Genomic DNA, 18,827 nt, shown 5'->3' on the forward strand with positions numbered 1-18,827 from the left:
ATACAAAAACATTCTTGAAAGTTTCAGTAATATCCCCAACCTTGGTAATGGGTAAATTACTACCATTGGCAACCTGAATTTGTGTTGGACCATTATACTAATGGATGTTTTTGAGTATATTAGTTGAGTTGGTCATATGATTGGAAGCGCTAGAATCAACAAGCCAAAATTTAGATATTACCTCATTACCTTGCAGCCCCAAAGCTGAAAATGCTGACAAGATCATTTGTTGTACCATTTCAGGAGTAAGAACTTGTCCTACTGAAGACGAGTTATCTGTAGTTGAACCATTTATCCCAACTTGAAAAGCATTTGCCCTACGATTTTGAGGACGTGTGGGACACTCTTTGATAATGTGTCCTTGTTGTTTACAATAATTACAGAACTTATTGCCACAATTGCTAGCAATATGACCATATTTCTTGCAACTGTAACATTGAGTTCTAGCCATTTCCATGCCCTTTCCTTTCCCTTGAGCTGCAAATGTGACAGTGACAACATTTCCTTGATGAAAAGCATTTTGTGTGAAGAGACGCTGCTCTTCACGAAGTAATTCCCTAAAACAGACATCCAACGATGGAGATGGATCACGGTTCATCAAGTTGGAGCGAACATTTTCAAAATCAGATCGTAATTTCATCAAAAATTGATCTCGCTTGCTTTGTTCATGAACTCCTTGAATGATGGAGATAGATTCAGAAGGTATTGTAGCATAAACGATATCGGTATTCAGCCCATAAGTTCTGAAATCCAGAGAAATAATCTTGAACAGAGAGACCTCCTTGAGAATACATAGCAATTTCATGCTCTAACTGAAAGCGTCTTGCGCTATGGTCTTGGTTGTAAACCTTTTGTAAATAATCCCACACTTGTATGGCCTGAGATTAAGAACAATAAGAGGGTCAATTGACCCTAAAAGCCATATCATCACCCGAGCATCTTTAACCTTCCATTGACCGAGCTTTGTAGGATCAGTAGGAGTAGGATCACTTCCATCTATATGTCCCCATAATTCTTTTCCGGTGACAAATAGTTGGAATTGAAATTCCCAGGCAGAGTAATTTTTTTCTGTGAAACGAACATAGAAGGACTCAAACTGATATGACGCCATGTTCTTGACAAGTTAAGGAAAATAGAAATGCAATGATACAAAATAACCAAAATGACCAAGACTGAGATTCCAAGATGCCTAAAATTCCAAGATACTTAGGACTTACTGTTGACTAAAAAACAGTAAGCTGAACCAAAACTTTCAAAGAAAAATTCTGAAAGAAACCACAGATGAAAGACACAAAGAATCAAAGCACTGAAAAAGGCTCTGATACCATGTCAATTTTGCTGAATGATTTCTCTCAAATGAGAGTTCTTCCATTAAATAGAAAGAATTCTGATTTACATGCCTAAAAATCTGCTATATATCCCTAAATATATGTTATTCCTAATTGTAATATCTCTGAAAATATGCTACATTAATCTATGCTATCTCCTATCATCATTACACAAATATTTAGAGTTATAACATAGATATGTACAAATATTTAGAATCTGTCCAATCATGCTAACAATTATGTGGGATAAAAGGTCTTGGAAGGGGGAGATGGTGGAGAGTGGAAATCAGATGATCACTTGCAAGTTGAGTGGCATAATGTAGATCTCACTTGGTTTCTTACAGCAGAATATGCTTCATGTGATAGAAATGAAAGGAATGAGTTATGGGAAGAATTAGGTGCAATGAAGAGCTTTTGTGAAGGACCTTGGGTGGTTTGTGGCGATTTCAACACTACCAGATTTCCTAAAGAAAAGACAAATTGTACCAGACTTTCAGGTTCAATGACAGACTTCTCTAGCTGTATCAATGAACTTGAGCTAGTAGACCCCCCTTTATTTGGGGGATCTTACACTTGGAGAGGAGGGTCAAATCATAGAAATGCATCAAGGATTGACAGATTCATGTATTCATTTCCTTGGGACGAATTGTTTAATCAAATCAGACTGAGTTCCTTGCCTAGTCTGGGTTCTGACTATAATCCAATTTTGTTGTCATGTGGGGATGAGGTCTTCAAGAGAGCATATTTCAAGTTTGAAAAATGGTGGCTGAATGCGGAGGGGTTCAAATCCAAAGTATAAGACTGGTGGAATTCTTTTAATGTGACAGGAAGAGCAGACTTTAAGTTAGCAACAAAATTGAGTCTTTTGAAAGTAAAACTCAAAGAATGGAGCAAGGAGAATAAAGGTAGCTGGAGGGCTAGAAAGAATCAACTTCTGGAGCAAATTGGAAGTTTGGAAATCATACAAGAGGCTAGACCTCTTACTGATGATGAGTTAATGATGAAAGCACAATGGGCATGGAGTATGAAGAAACGGCTAGAAATGAAGAAATTCATTGGAGACAGAGATCCAGAATTCAGTAGATCAAAGAGGGTGACAAGAACACAAAGTATTTCCACAGAATGGCCACTGCGCGTAAGAGAATCAACACTATAGATTCTTTGATGATCGATGGGGTAATGTCCTCTGGTTCTATGGAGATTAAGAGGTCCATTGTGGATTTCTATCAAAATCTTTACAAAGAATCTGAAAGTTGGCGTCCAGATTTGAATATTTTTGATGTTCAAACTATAACTATGGAGGAGCAACAATGGCTTACAAGAAGGTTTGAAGAGGAAGAGGTGTTAGAAGGGATCAAAATGTGTGCAGCAGACAAGGCACCTGGTCTGGATGGTTACACAATGATTTTTTTTCAAACTTATAAAGGAGGACTTAATGTTAACCTTCCACAATCTCCACACTCATCAGAAATTTGAAAAAAAATTTAATGCTACATTTGTAACTTTGATTCCAAAGAGGGTGGGGGCAAATGATCTGAGAGATTTTAGAGCAATTAGTTTGATCACAGGGATGTACAAAATCATAGCCAAGGTTCTAGCAGAAAGATTGAAGAGGGTGATAAGCAAGCTTGTGAACAAACACCAGATGGCCTTCTTTAAAGGCAGACAGATAATGGATGCCGCTTTAATTGCTAGTGAGTGTATTGGCACTAGAATTAGAGGAAATGTACCGGGGGTTATGTGCAAGTTGGATATTGAGAAAGCTTATGACTAATTAAATTGGAAGTTCCTGATCAACGCTCTTAGACAAAGCTCGGTTGGATAGACTTTTGTATTAAAACCACCAGGTTCTCCATCCTTGTTAATGGAGAACCCGTAGGTTTTTTTCTAGCAGAAAGAGGACTTAGACAGGGGGACCCTCTATCCCCATTCCTTTTTATTATAGCTATGGAGGGATTTGACCGTTAAATGAGAAAAGCGCTGCAAAATAATTGGATCAGAGGCTTCAATATAAGAAACAGGGCAAATGAGAGTATGGAGTTGACACATTTATTGTATGCTGATGATACAATAGTGTTTTGTGAAGCAAACCAGGAACAATTATGCTATTTAAGAGTGATTCTGGTAGTTTTTGAGGCTTGTTCTGGACTCAAAGGTTAACTCGAGAAAAAGCAGTATCCTTCCTGTAAAAGAAGTTCAACAGATTCAAACACTAGCAAACATCTTGAGGTGCAAGGTAGAGAAGCTACCAACAATCTATCTAGGCATGCCAGTAGGGGTAAACCATAATGCCATTACTATTTAGGATGGAATTATTGAGAAGACTGAGAGGAAGTTGGCACTTTGGAATTCTCAATACCTTTCATTTGGAGGTAGAGTCACTTTAATAAACTCTGTGCTAGATTCCTTACCAACTTATGTGATGTCCCTTTTCCCTATACCTGGTGAGGTGGTCAAAATTCTAGATGCTTTGAGAAGGAATTTCCTCTGGCAAGGAAATAAAATTGAGAGCAGTTTCAATTTAGTAAAATGGGGAGAAGTTCAACAAGGGAGGACTTATGGGGGTCTGGGAGTAAGGAAGCTCATGTTACATAACAAAAGTCTACTAAGCAAGTGGCTATGGAGGTACAACCAAGAGGAGCATGCTCTATGGAAAGAGGTTATACAACACAAATTCGGCCAAGAAGGGGAATGGTGTTCAGATGAAGTAACAACCACTTATGGAGTGGGAGTTTGGAGGACTATCAGAAGTTTTTGGCCGACTCTAGAAGTTAATACAAAAGTTAAAGTTGGGAAGGGGGATAAGGTTTTATTCTGGAAAGAAGACTGGATTGGTCAAGGATCTCTTCAAAGTTTGTTTCCTGGACTTTATTCTATCAGTATGCATCCGGATAACAAAATCAGTGAGATGTGGTCTCAACAAGGGTGGAATTTCGTATTTAGAAGGTTGTTAAATGACTGGGAGATAGAAGGGGTAATTGAACTACTGAATATGATCGAAGGCTTTCCAGGCACTAATTTGGAAACAGACAGTCTATTATGGAGACAACACCCAGATGGAAGATTCTCTGTCAACAGATTGTACAAGTGGGGTCTATCAATAACTGGAGGAAGGAAAACAGGGCCATGGAGTGCTGTTTGGAAGAGTGTGGCTCCCACTACAGTGAAGTGTTTTGTCTGGCTGGTAGCTAGGAGAGCCTGTTTGACGCATGAAGCATTACAGACAAGGGGCATCAACATAGCCTCTAGATGCTTACTATGCAAAGAGGCACTGGGAACCAACAAACACTTATTGCAAAGTAACAACACAAGTATGTGCTTTTTCTTCAATTTAGCTAGCCTAAACTGGTGTATGCCAGAACACACAGTAGATTTATTGAGTTGTTGGATCAGAAGAGGGGGCAGAAGAGTCAAAAGAAGTGGTGGAGGACAATACCTGCTTGTATCCGGTGGAATATTTGGAAGAAAAGGAATCAGAGGATTTTTGAAGGAAAAGAATGCTCAATACAGAAGATTAAATGGAAAGTAATTACTTCCTTAGGTTTTTGGTGTAAAGAACAAAATATAGAAGAGGAAATCCAATTAGTTGATTTCGTAGGTTCTTTGTAAGTATTTCTGTTTCTTTTTATTTCTTTGTTTTCTCTCTTCTTTGTTAATACTTTTTGAAGGTGGCCAGCATAGCCCTTAATGCTGAGGAATACAAGTTACCCATTTAAAAAAAAAAAATTTTTTTTTTTGCAATTTTAGATTTTATCATTCTGAACATTAATTGTCGAATAGAAAATGAATGTGCTAACTTCTATTTATTCATAGGTCTTATTTGTTCTTATGATGGACTTTTACAACAACATACCTAGTGTAATCTCATAAGTAGGATCCAGGGAGGGTAGAGTGTAAGTAGATCTTAGCCCACCTTGGGAGGTAGAGGTTGTTTCCAATACACCCTCGACTCAAGTAAAAGCATCTTGAAGCAGTTTGGGAAAAAAGTGAGAGTGAAGAAATCATGACAAAACATTAAAAAAAGCATGTCAGAGCATTCTTAACAAGGAAAAGTAACTAAAACAAAATAATATGATAATTGAAGTACAAGAAACATTTAATAGTAACAAAGATCGAATAACAAGAAACAACAAGAGTAGTACTACGATTACTAGTATGGAAGGATAAATAAGATAATACTTAGCTACCTAACTAACATTCTACCCTAATCTATGTCCTCCATAGCTACCTACCTAAGGTCATATCCTTGGTCAACTGAAGTTGTGTCGTGGCATATCTAATCATCTCTCCTCACTACTTCTCGTCCTACCTCTACCTCTCTTGAAACCATCCATAGCCAACCTTTCCCAATTTTGCAATAACGCATCTCCACTTCACATTCCCAAACCATGACAACCTCGCTTTCCGCATCTTATCCTCTATCGAAGCCACTCCTACCTTGTCCCACATATCATTATTTCTAATTATATCTCTCCTAGTATGCCCATGTATCCATTTTAACATCCTTGTTTTCACAACTTTCATCTTCTGAATATGATAGTTCTTGATGAGCCAACATTCCGCTCCATACAACATAGTTGGACTAACCACTACTCTGTAGAAATTGCCTTTAAGTTTTCATGGCACTTTCTTATCATACAAGACTCCAGAAGCGAGCCTCCATTTTATTCACCCTGCAATAATATGATGTGTGAGAACATCGTTTATCTCCTTATTACTTAGGATAATAGACTCAAGATAATTGAATCCTTTCTTTTGGATGGCTTGGGTATCAAGCCTTGCTTCCATGCCAACCTCGTGTGTTACGTAGAACTTGCACTTAAGTATTTTATCTTGGTCCTACTCAACCTGGACCCATTTAGACTCCAAGGTTTGTCTCCAAACCCCCAACTTAGCTTTAACTCCGTCGCTAGTCTTGTCAATCAGAACTATGTCATTTGTAAATAACATACACCATGACACCTCCCCTTGAATTTACCACGTCAATTCATCTATCACCAGTCAAATAAATATGGGTTGCACAAAAATGGTTCTCTACCAATGACACCCAATCATCTATTCCTACAAGAACTTTGTGGTTGCTCTTAAAATCAAGAAAAAATAAAGGCAAGACCTAAACCCTACAAATTCACGTTCTCTCTCTTCAAAGTTCTTCTAGTCCTTTCCCTCCAAAGTACCCATATGAGGGCTAGCGCAAAACATGCCATGTTTTTCTTCTCTTTCTCTTTCTCTTACTCGTGTATTGTTTTTATTATATATTTATTTACATATGGAATAATTTGTCGTGTATTTTTTAGTGTTGTTTCTTTTTTGCTTTCCTCCCTTGAAAGTACTTTTACTGATGATGATTTGGTATTGGTTCATAGTAATATATATATCATTTAAGAACGTGATATATAAACTTCTAGAATAAGTAGACCTTACCCCCTACCTTGATCTTGGAATATGAGGACTCACCAACTCTTGATCTTGGAATTGTCAATGAGATCAACTAGCCACAAGTATGTTGATGAGGAGCGTTGGACCCTACATTAGTGAAACAATGTAGGCACAAGTATGCATTAGTACATGAAATGTACTAAGTATGATAGCAATGCATAAAAAGTATGAAATCATGCTAAAAAGGACTTTACATGACATGCAATGACCAAGCTAAATCATAAGATAAAAGGGTTAGAAAACACAAGTCGTAAATCATGGTCAATGCAAGCTTAACATATTAAAACACTTTGTGAGATACTTTGAAAGTAACCTAGTTCATTATTGTGGGATGTTAACCATTAATCAACATAGACCATGTGAGCTAAAACATGGAATCCGGTGTTTATCCCACATCGTAAGGAGATGTCATTTCTTGCCAAGATAAAAACATTAAACTTCTAGCTTACGTGGATCCACTAGCTAAGATATCCTACAGGGCACATAATTAGGGACATGGAGATTGCTACTAGAGACCCGACCTCTACTAACGGGAGAGCCTCCATCTCAATATCCTCTCGTTGCTAAATAAAATCCCACGGAATAGTCATTAATCATATTCATTTCATCATCCATGGAAACACACAATTAAGTAACCAATCCAAACTAAAGTTATTTAGAATAACTCCTAAAACTTGATTCAACTTAGGTGAGAAAATCTTTCAATCTTATGAATGCTTATGTGAGAAAACCTTTCAACCTTTTGAATGCTGATGTGAGAAAACTTTTCACAATCATGATCATAGTAGTATGTGAGAAAACCTTTCACAACAACATTGATACTTTCATCTCAAAGCATTCCTAAATCATTTACATCAATTTCATAAAAGCATGCATATCTTTATAGATTCATAGTTCATAAGCTCCATCATGTGTTCATAGTCTAAAATCATAGATCATGCATGAGTTCATATGAATTCAACTCAAAATCATGTAAATACTTCAATTCATGCTTAAAAGATAGAAAACAAGTAATTGAATTATAATTGAGAAGAACACATGAAGATTGAATAAAACCCTAACTTTGAATTGAGAATTGAACTTGTAAAATTGGAAGATCTTGGGAATACTATGGAGGAAAGGCTTCATTGGTGAATACTAACATACCTTAGTAATTAAGACCCAAGTGCTATGATGAATTAGAGATCTTGAAGTGAAACCGTAACTTCTTCTTTCTTAGCTTTAGAGAGAACTTTGGGGAAGAACTTGGAGGGAATTTGAGATTTAGGAGATTGATTTTAGAATGGGTAGTTTTAGGACTTAAAATACTTATATAGGGCTTATAATAGGGGTTAAAACGACATAGCTTAGGTACTAGACGCATAGGAAATGACAAAATTGCCCCGACTCAAAAAGCTAATGGGAGACCTGTAAGGGAGCCTTCACGAACCGTTTAGCCCTTCATAGTCTGTGAAGGAGGTCGTGAAGTTGGGGGTTAAATTTTGGGTTGCCTAAAGGGCCACCCTGAAGCTAGGCTCCATGTCATCCACCATGCACCAATATGATATCTGAGATCATCATCAATCTTCCCCTTACTTTGGATAATAAGTTCAAGATAAATGAAACTTTCTTTCTTTTGGATAGCCTGGGTATAAAGCCTCACTTTCAAGCCTACCTCGTGTGTTACATCACTAAACATGCTCTCAAGTATTTTATGTTGGTCCTAATGAACCTAAACCCTTTTAGACTCCATGATTTGTCTCGAGACCTCCAACTTAGCGTTAACTCCTCTGACAATCTTGTCAATCAGAACTAAGTCATCTCTAAATAACATACGCCATGACACCTCACCTTGGATTTACCGCATCAATTCACTGGGCAAATTAAAATGGGCCTCAATAAAATGGTTGTGTTCCATGACACCCAATCATCTATTCCTACAAAAACTTTGTGGGTGCTCTTAAAATCAAGCAAAAATAAAGGCAAGCCTTAAACCATACAAACTCATGTTCTTTCTCTTCAAAAGTTAACCTAGTCTTTTCCTTCCAAAGTATCCACATGAGGGCTAGCGCAGAACATGCCATGTTCTTTTTCTCCTCCTCTTCCTCATGTAGTGATTTTATTATATATTTACATTCTGAATAATTTGTTGTTTTTTTTTTATTGTTGTTACTTCTTTTTCTTTCCTCCCTTGAAAGTACTTTTATTGATGACAATTTGGTACTAGCTTATAGTAATCTTTGTCTTGTTAAATAGTTTGTTGCAAAATTATCTTCCTCTTAGGGGTCGTTGGTGTGAGGGATAAAAATAAATAGACCAGGGATAAAATTTTGCTGTCTTGTTTGGTTTGCCATGTTTGGGACAACTTATCCCACCATTTATATAATAGTGGTGGGATAAGTTATTTCATATACATGGTGGGATAAGTTATCCCAGGATAATAAGTCTTGGGATAACTTGTTCCCAACCAAATGACCCTTACAGAATAAATTTATGAGGAACTATTATTTAGGAACATGATATATAAACTTCTAGATTTATAAGAGCTTTATTTTTAAAAAGTAATGCAAAAAATTTATTCTTTGATAAGTTCAAATTTTAGCTTTATTGGTTGATAGAGAAAGACCTCCTAATGTAACATATGTCAAATCGAACCTTATATTGGTTGGAGAATGGATTTCTTTTCGGGTCATAATGGAAAGAAAGTGGAAATAAGAATATTTGAAGTTCTCAATTAATTTGATTGAGTTCATAATGCAAAGCCATATAAATCTTATACTACCAGTATTATTCTAACCTCAGTTCACCCTATTAATTCCAACAAAAGATGATATAGATAAAGATTTGTATATTAAGGAGAAGAGGTTCTATGGTTGGTAGTATGTTCTGTTTAACAAAGTTACTTTATTTTCTTTTCCAGAGGACAGAGTCAATTAAAGGCATAATGGTACCAATTGGATCAGACCGTCATATATGCAAGTGGAGTAAAGCTTTCAGAAACATGCCTTGTCTAAGGTTACTCATTGTCAAACGGGAGGAGGCCCGACATCATGACCCTATTTGTGACCCTATTGAATATCTCCCCAGTACCTTGAAATGACTTGATTGGTCATACTACAGTTTTGTATCTTTACCAGTAGATTTTGAACCAGGAAACCTAGTTGGGCTCAATATGACTTAGTTCTCTTGTTGAAATCTTCAAGAAACCGAAGGTAATGTTCATCTCCTTCAAAAAAGAATCATATTTAAAGAAAAGAAATGTCTGTTAAAGCTGATGTTTTCTATATCTTCTCTCTTTATGAACAGGCATTTGACAAGTTTACAATCCTCAATTTAAGTTTTTCAGAAAGTTTACTCCAAACACCCAATTTTTGTGAGACTCCAAACCTTCAGAAGATCATACTGAAAAGTTGTGTAAGTTTGGTTGATATTCATCCATCCATGGAAATCTAAAGAGCTTGTCTTCTTGAATCTGGAAAACTGCTGAAATCTCAAGTCTTTACCAAGTAGTATTCAAATGGAATCTCTTGAAAGCTTCAACCTCTCAGGTTGTCAGAAATAAGAAAAATTTCCAGAAATTCGGGGAAATATGGAATCGCTATCAAAGCTCCTTTTGGCACGTAATGCAATTCGGGAACCATCCTCATCAATAGGACAGCTCAGCCAGTATCAGCTTGCTTGATTTGCGATCATGTGAATACCTTGTAAGACTCCCAGTCAGTGTCTGTGAGATGAGAAAACTGAAAATTTGATTTTGAAAGGCTGTTTAAGGCTTGCAATTTTTCCTGAAAATCTAGGTGATCTAAACGAGTTGGAGGAGATCTATGCTGGCAACACTGCCATTTGGCAACAACCAGATTCCATTGGAAACTTAAGCAAACTGAAGATCCTATCATTAAGAAAAGGGCGGAAGGTAAAGCATCAATCTGCTTGCAGTTTGATATTACCCTGGGTGTTTCATGCTTTGAGGGAATTGAAAAGCTTAGATCTCAGTGGATGTAATTTATGTGATAGCCAAGCTGCTGCTCTTATGAACATAACTTTGTTATTGGAACTGAATCTGAGCAGAAATGAGTTTATTTATTTCCCTGATATCTTCAGCCGACTTTCTCATCTTCGATATCTCAATATAGCCACTGTTAGGAAACTTAAGGAACTTCCCCAACTTCCTCAGAATGTAGAGGAATTATATGTAAAAGATTTTTGGCAAAAGAAAATGTTGCAAAGCTACGGATGTACCCAAGGTTGAATTTGGTATCATTCACCAATTATAGTTTTGATCAACAATCTTATACAGAGGAGAGCATTGGTAGCTCAATTTCAGATGAGATTCTCAGTTTGTTTCTATCAAACAATATGGATGACGTGATTCTCCCCACTCTTAACTCTGATCATAGGGTAACCTGTTCCATTGTCTTTCCTGAACGTGCAATTCCCACGTGGTTTATGCATCAGAGTGTTGAGGAAAAGATCTCGTTTAAACTGCCCATTAATTGGTATAATGATAAGTTCAAGGGATTTGCTATATGTTGTGTGACTCTCATGGGAGCAGGTGTCTGCAGTCCTATTCAAGGCTCTCTGGGAAGTATGATTATGCTTTTATCAATGCCAAATTGATATGCAATGATCATTTGAAAGACCTTAAAGCCTTAGGGGTCGTTTGGTAGAGTGTATTAGGAAAAATAATGCATGTATTAGGTGTGTGTATTAGTAATACATTGTTTGGTACACCTTTTTATGTCATGTATAACTAATGCAAGCATTAGTTATACACTATATTGTGTATTAAGTTGTGTATTACTAATACCAAGAAATTCTAGGTATTAGTAATACATAGCACTTTAACACTTGCATTATATTATATAATTACAAAACTACCCTCAAAGCCTTTTAAAAAAACATTTTCCATTGTACTTGTTTTAGAAACTTTTCATCTACTCTGTACTTTGTCAATGGAAAGTCAAGGCTGAGTTTCTTCTTCCTTCTGCTCAATCAAACAATATTTGCTCATCTCCAAAAGGTTAGTACTCTTATCTTTCATTATTATTTGATTTTTCTACCTCTATTTCACAATTTGGGTTTAATTCTTTCTCTATCAAAATCAACGATTTAGATTTTGCCAACCATTTTGGAATGCAATGAAAGTGTTTTGTTAATTTTAAGTTAGCAAATTGTTGTGAAAAAGTCAGTCGTCCAAAGTTAATAGATCTGATGATGATATTTAGGTTTAGCTTGTTTTTTAATATGCTTTGAGTTCATCTATTTCACTTTTTATATGGTCGAAAATTATAAATTTATGCACATAGCTACTTATTTAAAAGCTTTATATGTGTTCATTTTTATTTTTATGACAAATATAGGTGTTATTATGGATCTTCAACCATTAGCAGGTATTGAATATATTATTCTTATGGAGATATTGTTTCAGCAAGTTCTTGTTCTCCTTATTTGTCTTTTCATGGCTAGTTATGGTTATTCTCTAAGAAGACGATGTCAAAACAGACGTGAAGTTAGGTATCGTATGAGTGTTCGAGTTCCAAAAATCATTTCTCACTTACACTATGTCATAAATGATAATGGTAGTGTATGTATCGATAAGTTAAGAATGGATAGAAATGCCTTTCACACTTTAGTTCTCTTAACTAAGGATGTTGGAGGTCTGACTGATAGTAAAAGTATGTCAAGCAGCGAAAAATTAGCAATGTTTTTAAATATCTTGGCTCATCATGAGAAAAATAGATCCATCAAGGTTGATTATATTAGATCGGGATGGAGCGTAAGTCAGGCTTTCAATGAATGCTTGAGTGCTATTCTCAAACTAGCTCCATTGCTACTTGTTAATCCTAAACCGGTACTTGAGGATGAGATTGAAGATCGATGGAAATGGTTTGAGGTAGGTGAAATTGTCGTTTAGCATCTTTTAACTAATATACAAAATATGCAGTTTTAACAGTTTATGAAAAAATTATATATTTTGAGATAACACTATAATTTATCTTAAAGGGTTGTTTAGGTGCACTAGATGGTACTTACATTCCCATTAGAGTTCCAATCCAACACAAACCAAGATATAGAACAAGAAAAGGAGAGATAGCAACTAATGTTTTGGGAGTTTGTGATAGAAATCTCAATTTTACTTATGTATTACCTGGATGGGAAGGTTCAGCTGCCGATGGTCGTGTATTACGAGATGCTATAGTACGAAGGAATGGTTTGAAAATTCATGAGGGTAGGCCTTTTATATGCTTTCAAGTTACATTATAGAAAGAATGGTACTAGTAACTAAATTATATGTTTATATTATAGGTAACTATTATTTGTGTGATGGAGGATATACGAATGGAAAAGGATTTCTTTCACCTTATCGAGGTTATAGATATTGGTTAAAGGATTGGCGCGGCGATAATCCATCGCCTCGATGTAAAGAAGAGCTTTTCAACATGAGGCATGCTAGAGCTCGTAATGTAATTGAAAGGGCATTTGGTTTGTTGAAAGGACGTTGGGGAATTCTTAGAAGTTCTTCATGGTACTCGGTTAAGATTCATAACAGGATCATTAGTGCTTGTTGCTTGATTCATAATTTCATTCGTAGAGAGATGGAAGTGGATCCCTTAGACATTGATATAGAAGAACAAATGGAGTATCAACATGAGAATATTGATGTTATTGAATCGTCGGAGGAGTGGACCACTTGGAGGGATGAGTTGGCTCAATCAATGTGGAATGCAAGATTTAACAATTGACATATTGCTACATTTTGAACTATATTGCTACTTATTAGCTATAGAACCTTTTTGGACTTCATTTGCTCTTTAGAACTGGCCTAGTATAAATAGTTTAACTGCCAGAAACTTCTGATTTTTGTGACCTTAATTGCACACCCTTATGTACTCTTCACATCTCTTTTGTTATATGTTTTAGTTTATAGTGAATCTTATGATATTTGGTTCTTTCTGATTTTTTTGATAATCTGCCGCACAAGTTCTTATAGGCGAAATGAATAGTCAAACATCATCAAATAAGAAATCAAAAAAATCAAGCAACACAACACCTTCAACACGAAGGACATGGATTCCAGAAGAAGAACAAACTCTTTTAGATGGGCTTAAAGAGTTGTGTGCTAATGGTTGGAGAGGTGATAATGGAACCTTTAGACCAGGGCACTTGATGGAGTTAGAGCGTTATATACACAAATATCATCCTAGAAGTGGATTGAAAGGTGAACCACACATCAGAAATAAAATGAGATATTGGAAAAGATGCTATGGAAGTATAGCTTTGTTGAAGACTCGAAGTGGTTTGGGATTTCAATATAGTGATGGAACTATAATAGTTGACGATCCAAAACATTGGATTGACTTTATAAAGGTAATTAATATGTTTTTGTTATTTCATATGGTACTTTCCTTGTTAGTTACTTTAATTATTCATAGTTGACGTGCCTTTAAACTAGTGATCAAGTAAATTGTTATCATCACATATACAGTAGCATCTAGCCTCTCTTTAGATCCTTTTACAATTAATTAATATAATATTGTTCTATTTTATTTTTTAATTTTCTAGATTGATCCACTAGCCAAGAAAATGAATACTAAGAAATGGCCACCGTTTAAGGATTGGGAAGAAATCTTTGGTAAGGATAGAGCAACAGGAGAGTTCGCTGAAGGGCTGCTAGATGCTACTGAAGAAATTCAAAAGAGTCAAGCTCCACAACATTCTAATGACATGAGTTTGGGATTTCTTATTGATGTTGATCTTGATGATGATGATGAAGAAGAAGAAAATGCTTACCATAACTTTAAAATTGGTACTGAAGAAGCTGAAAATGCCACTGGACAAGATGAATTTGCTACAGCTGAAGATTTCACCGAACCTAGTTCATTTACTGGAGCTGAAAATGTCACTGGACCTAGCGTATTTAATGAAGGAGAAAATGTTGTTGGTTCTGAAAATGAACATGCTGGATCCCGAAAAGGTCATAAACAAGGTGAGTATTCTAAAAGATCATCTTCTAATGTTAACGAGAAAGAGCAAAGCAAGAAAAGGAAAAAATAGTAGAGGATGATAGTGAAACATTTCTTAAGGGTATGATGGAAGTTATGAAAAACTTTACTGAAAGTCAAGACAAAAGAATTGGTTCCTTGATTGAAAAGATGGGGGATCGTGATCGATCTGATGTTCGTGGTCAAGTTTATTCTATCCTTGAATCTCCTGCATTTGAGTTGTACACCACTGAGCAACGTATAAAAGCTGCAATGATTCTCTGTAAAGACTACAAAAAGATGGAATTATTTTTATGTATGGGTGAACATGATCGTCAGACAATGATGTGGATGGCTTTTCATGATAAACTTTGAAGTACAGTGAACTTATGATATAAGTGGCTACACTAGTTTAGTAATTTTTGCTTGAAATCACTTCAAAGTGTGACAACAGTGGCAGTTTTTTACACCTCTGATTATTAATGTGCGCATGAGCATGTTAAATCTTTTTGTGTAACTAAGTTTTATCAAAATATCTCAACTCTTGTGTCAATGCTAAGTGCAGATGTAATTATATAGTTGTCATTACAGCTCTTCAAATTCTCGTGTAGCCATTTAATTTTGAGATTCTGAAATGCAATTATATAGCTGTTATGATAGTTGTTTAATCTGTCTTATATTTCTCTGTTTGGTCTCTGTTTTTTATTGTTAATTTATATATGAGTTGATGAATGTGTGTGATAGAAGAGGTGAATTCTATATTGCATGGGGATGGAATAATCTAGAATTGATCAGTGATAAGAGAGTGATCCATTGGAAGGCTAAAACATCACGATTGCATATTTATGTTTACATTGATATCTGCTCAATTAAATGAACAAATAATCACTTCTACCACTTCAATTTGCATTTCCCTTGAAACAATGTTCTAGAATCAAAAGACCATATATCAATTGAAACAATTTGAAGTTGCAAGTTGATTCTTCAATAACTAAAACAGAACTCATTGAAGTACCGCACCGGAGGAGGAGCTCGCCGCCGCAGCAACAACAACAACAACATCAGCCATGGTGCTAAAGACAGAACTCTGCCGTTTCAGCGGTGCCAAGATATACCCTGGGAGGGGAATCAGATTTATTCGATCAGATTCTCAGGTGTTCCTATTTGTCAACTCAAAGTGCAAACATTACTTCCACAACCGCCTGAAGCCTTCCAAGCTTACATGGACTGCCCTGTACAGGAAGCAGCACAAGAAGGATATTGCACAAGAAGCTGTTGAATTTTGGTCTTGTTTTTCAAATATGCAGATTGCTTTACTTTCATCATTCTGTTATGATAATTATAATCTTGTTCCATTATGAGAAAGTTATCTTCCTTGCAAAAAAAAAAAACTAAAACAGAACTCCAATAACAGAGGATTGTAATAAGCTGAATGCGGAAGAATAAGAAATAAATATTAGATTTTTGTTACACCAATTCAAACTTCCTACCCTTGTAAAAAAAAAGAATGTCCCCCTTAATTCCATACTTCCTAAACTGCAGATAAAGTGAACTTACAATTCAAATAACAAATTTTAGACACAATATTTTATAACAACATTGCAAATTCTTGAAACAATTCATAGTAGATAATTCTTCAAAGAACATTATAGACATGAAAAAAATTCAAGTGCAAGCTGATGGACAAGACTCTCTTTTCCTTCTTTTCCCTTTTGCTTATTATAACAATAATTTTTTCAGATAGGAATTGATTAAAATACAAAAAGAAGAAAAGAGGAATGGAAAAGGAAATACATGAAAGCCACCTGTTATAATGTGGTGGCAATCAAAAACAGATGGCACAATATTGAGAATTGAATAGTTAATGGAAATGACGACAGTATCCTTTCTAAATTGAAATTTGACAAAAAATATACATGTTGATACCAATAGGGACTGACTCTTCTAATATAGTAGAAAATCTTATTTCAATATTGTAACAACTATTTAATTTTATATTTGAAAAAAAATAAAAGAATAGGAGTAAATAATGTTTTAGCAAAGAACCTTGTTGCAAAGGAAGTGTATAAAGAAATAAAGTGTGAAGGGTATTTTTGTAAACATACATTTTTTTAATAGAAATTATGTCAGATTTGTTATTTCTAATACATCAAACCAAATAGTGTATAAGAAATAATGCAGCATAACTAATGCAAGCATTACTAATGCAAGCCCTACTAATGCAAGCATTACTAATACACCTTATTTTGCATTGTTCTTATACACTCTACCAAACGACCCCTTAAAGTGATAGAGAAAGAATGTAAAGTGGGCACAGCATCTAGAACATATGGCTGGTGTGTTTGCTTCGCCTACATACCATTGTATTCTTCACTGCAGGTTGGAGACATTAACCAGTATAGCCTATTTGAGGCATCTATCAATGGGTGCATTGTGAGACGGTGGGGAGTTCATTTGATCTATCAGGATGAATGAATATCTTTGAAGCGCAGACTCAGATAGATTGCTTCAAGTACACCTACGCTGAAAAAGAGACTAAATTATGCTGGGATATTAAAGGGATTACCAAGAAATAGTTTAAGGTAACTCGAAATACCTCTTCTTTGTTACTAGAGTTTCATAATTTGAATATGGTTAGATTAACAAATTTAAAACTATAAGTTCGATTAGAAAAATATAAAAAGCAATCAGATAACTTAAACTTAAAATTAGATAAAAATGGTTGGCATCAAGCCAAGCCAATGTCCCCAGCATAAAGTTCTTATTTTATGGAAAAATTACATAAATGAATCTCTTTTATTTAATAATAATTACCACTTTTAAATATACTTTTATTTTATTACTAGTTTTGTCAACTTTTAACAATACTTAAACAATTCTTTAACAATTTTGTTCCTTTTATATATAATTAAAGAATTTTCAACTTAGCAAAAAGTGTTGTACCTGAATGGGAACATCACTCATTCCCTCTTTCACTATTCTTTCGGCTCTTCTCTCTGTTTTATTTTAGGGTTTCGCCGTTCTTTCTTCTTCAGTTTTCAACACAGAATTCTAATGGAAGAAGGTAAACGAAAATCGCCTAGAAGAAGTCCTCGGATACTTAATGATGTTGATACTTTGAATCAAAAAATTTATAGAAGGTGTCGGATGAGGGGTCAAATTTCAGCTACTACTGCTACCGACAAAGTTAAGGACGATCCCAATTTTAATTTGGGAATTTCACAAGTATCGAGTAAGCAGAACAAGGAGGAGAGAAATGCATGTTCATTGTAAAGGTAAAAAAACGAGTTAAAGAGGTGAACAATGTGAAAAAATCAAAAAAATGATGCGTTGATTTTGCATCTACATCGAAGAAAATCGCGGACAACAATGACAATTTTGAGGATTTACCTCCTCAATTTCAGTCAAAAAATTGAAAAATAAAGTTGTGTCAGAGAAGAAGCCAGTGAAGGATGCAAAAACACGAAACTGATTGCCCAAAACTGTCATTCTACCGGAGAGTAGAGATTCAGTATGTGAATTTATGTGACTTATTTTTCTTTTTAGTCAGTTCCAAAAAGAATGACACATTTTTATATTAAGTAACAATTTAACTATAAAATGTCTATTTTACCCTTAATGAAATGATTTACAGCCACACAAATTTCTATCATTCATTTTGGATCACAAGTTTTAAAAGTCTTTCTTTCTTTTTAAACTGCGTGCCGAGTAAAACTACCTCACATAAAATGGAATGGGTGGAATAGTATTTTGAATCTAATTCTATGTGTTTTTCTTAGTTAGTTGTTGTTTAGGAATAATTGTACATTGATTAATGTCTTGCTTTGATACGTAGTATGTGTAATTTATCTTTAATTCAACTTTAGTATGTAGTAGTACATTTTTAATTCAAGTTTAATACATATGCATGACATAAATTCTAGAAACATTAGGATGTTGTGTATATTGCAAGTAGGTGGTCATCTTACATCATAGTGTCATTGACCAAATCAAAATCTCTCTATCTAAAAAACAACTTGACTTGTTCAGGAATACCTGTTTTAGTCACTTTCTTGACCTTCAAAAAGTGAACACACAACTCCAAGTTATTCATTGCCTT

At 35.2% G+C, this 18,827-nt stretch overlaps 3 protein-coding genes and 2 pseudogenes across 5 annotated transcripts in view; 4 read left to right on the forward strand and 1 right to left on the reverse strand.

Moving 5' to 3' along the window:
• The window catches only part of LOC125872667 (TMV resistance protein N-like), a 163,261-nt pseudogene that overhangs the window by 136,622 nt on the left and 7,812 nt on the right, over positions 1 to 18,827 (reverse strand).
• LOC125872635 (TMV resistance protein N-like) overlaps positions 1 to 18,827 on the forward strand; it is a 363,550-nt gene that overhangs the window by 128,273 nt on the left and 216,450 nt on the right. The gene's annotated exons all lie outside the window — the stretch shown is intronic.
• Positions 1 to 18,827, forward strand: part of LOC125872634 (TMV resistance protein N-like) — a 360,886-nt gene that overhangs the window by 101,167 nt on the left and 240,892 nt on the right. The gene's annotated exons all lie outside the window — the stretch shown is intronic.
• On the forward strand, positions 10,571 to 17,993 carry LOC125872660 (disease resistance protein Roq1-like; annotated as a pseudogene).
• LOC125872673 (uncharacterized) lies at positions 12,280 to 13,471 on the forward strand. The gene is made up of 2 exons (XM_049553434.1): positions 12,280 to 12,639; positions 12,750 to 13,471. The coding sequence occupies exons 1-2, from the start codon at positions 12,352 to 12,354 to the stop codon at positions 13,008 to 13,010; spliced, it is 549 nt and encodes a 182-aa protein (XP_049409391.1). The 5' UTR covers positions 12,280 to 12,351; the 3' UTR covers positions 13,011 to 13,471.

The sequence above is a fragment of the Solanum stenotomum genome, chromosome 8 (assembly GCF_019186545.1).
Source record: "Solanum stenotomum isolate F172 chromosome 8, ASM1918654v1, whole genome shotgun sequence".
Lineage (NCBI taxonomy): Eukaryota > Viridiplantae > Streptophyta > Magnoliopsida > Solanales > Solanaceae > Solanum > Solanum stenotomum.

Coding starts and splice junctions, on each gene's coding strand:
- LOC125872673 (XM_049553434.1), top strand. CDS start 12,352: ATGGATAGAAATGCCTTTCACACTTTAGTTCTCTTAACTAAGGATGTT. Junction 12,640..12,749: donor ATCGATGGAAATGGTTTGAG/GTAGGTGAAATT, acceptor TTTATCTTAAAG/GGTTGTTTAGGTGCACTAGA.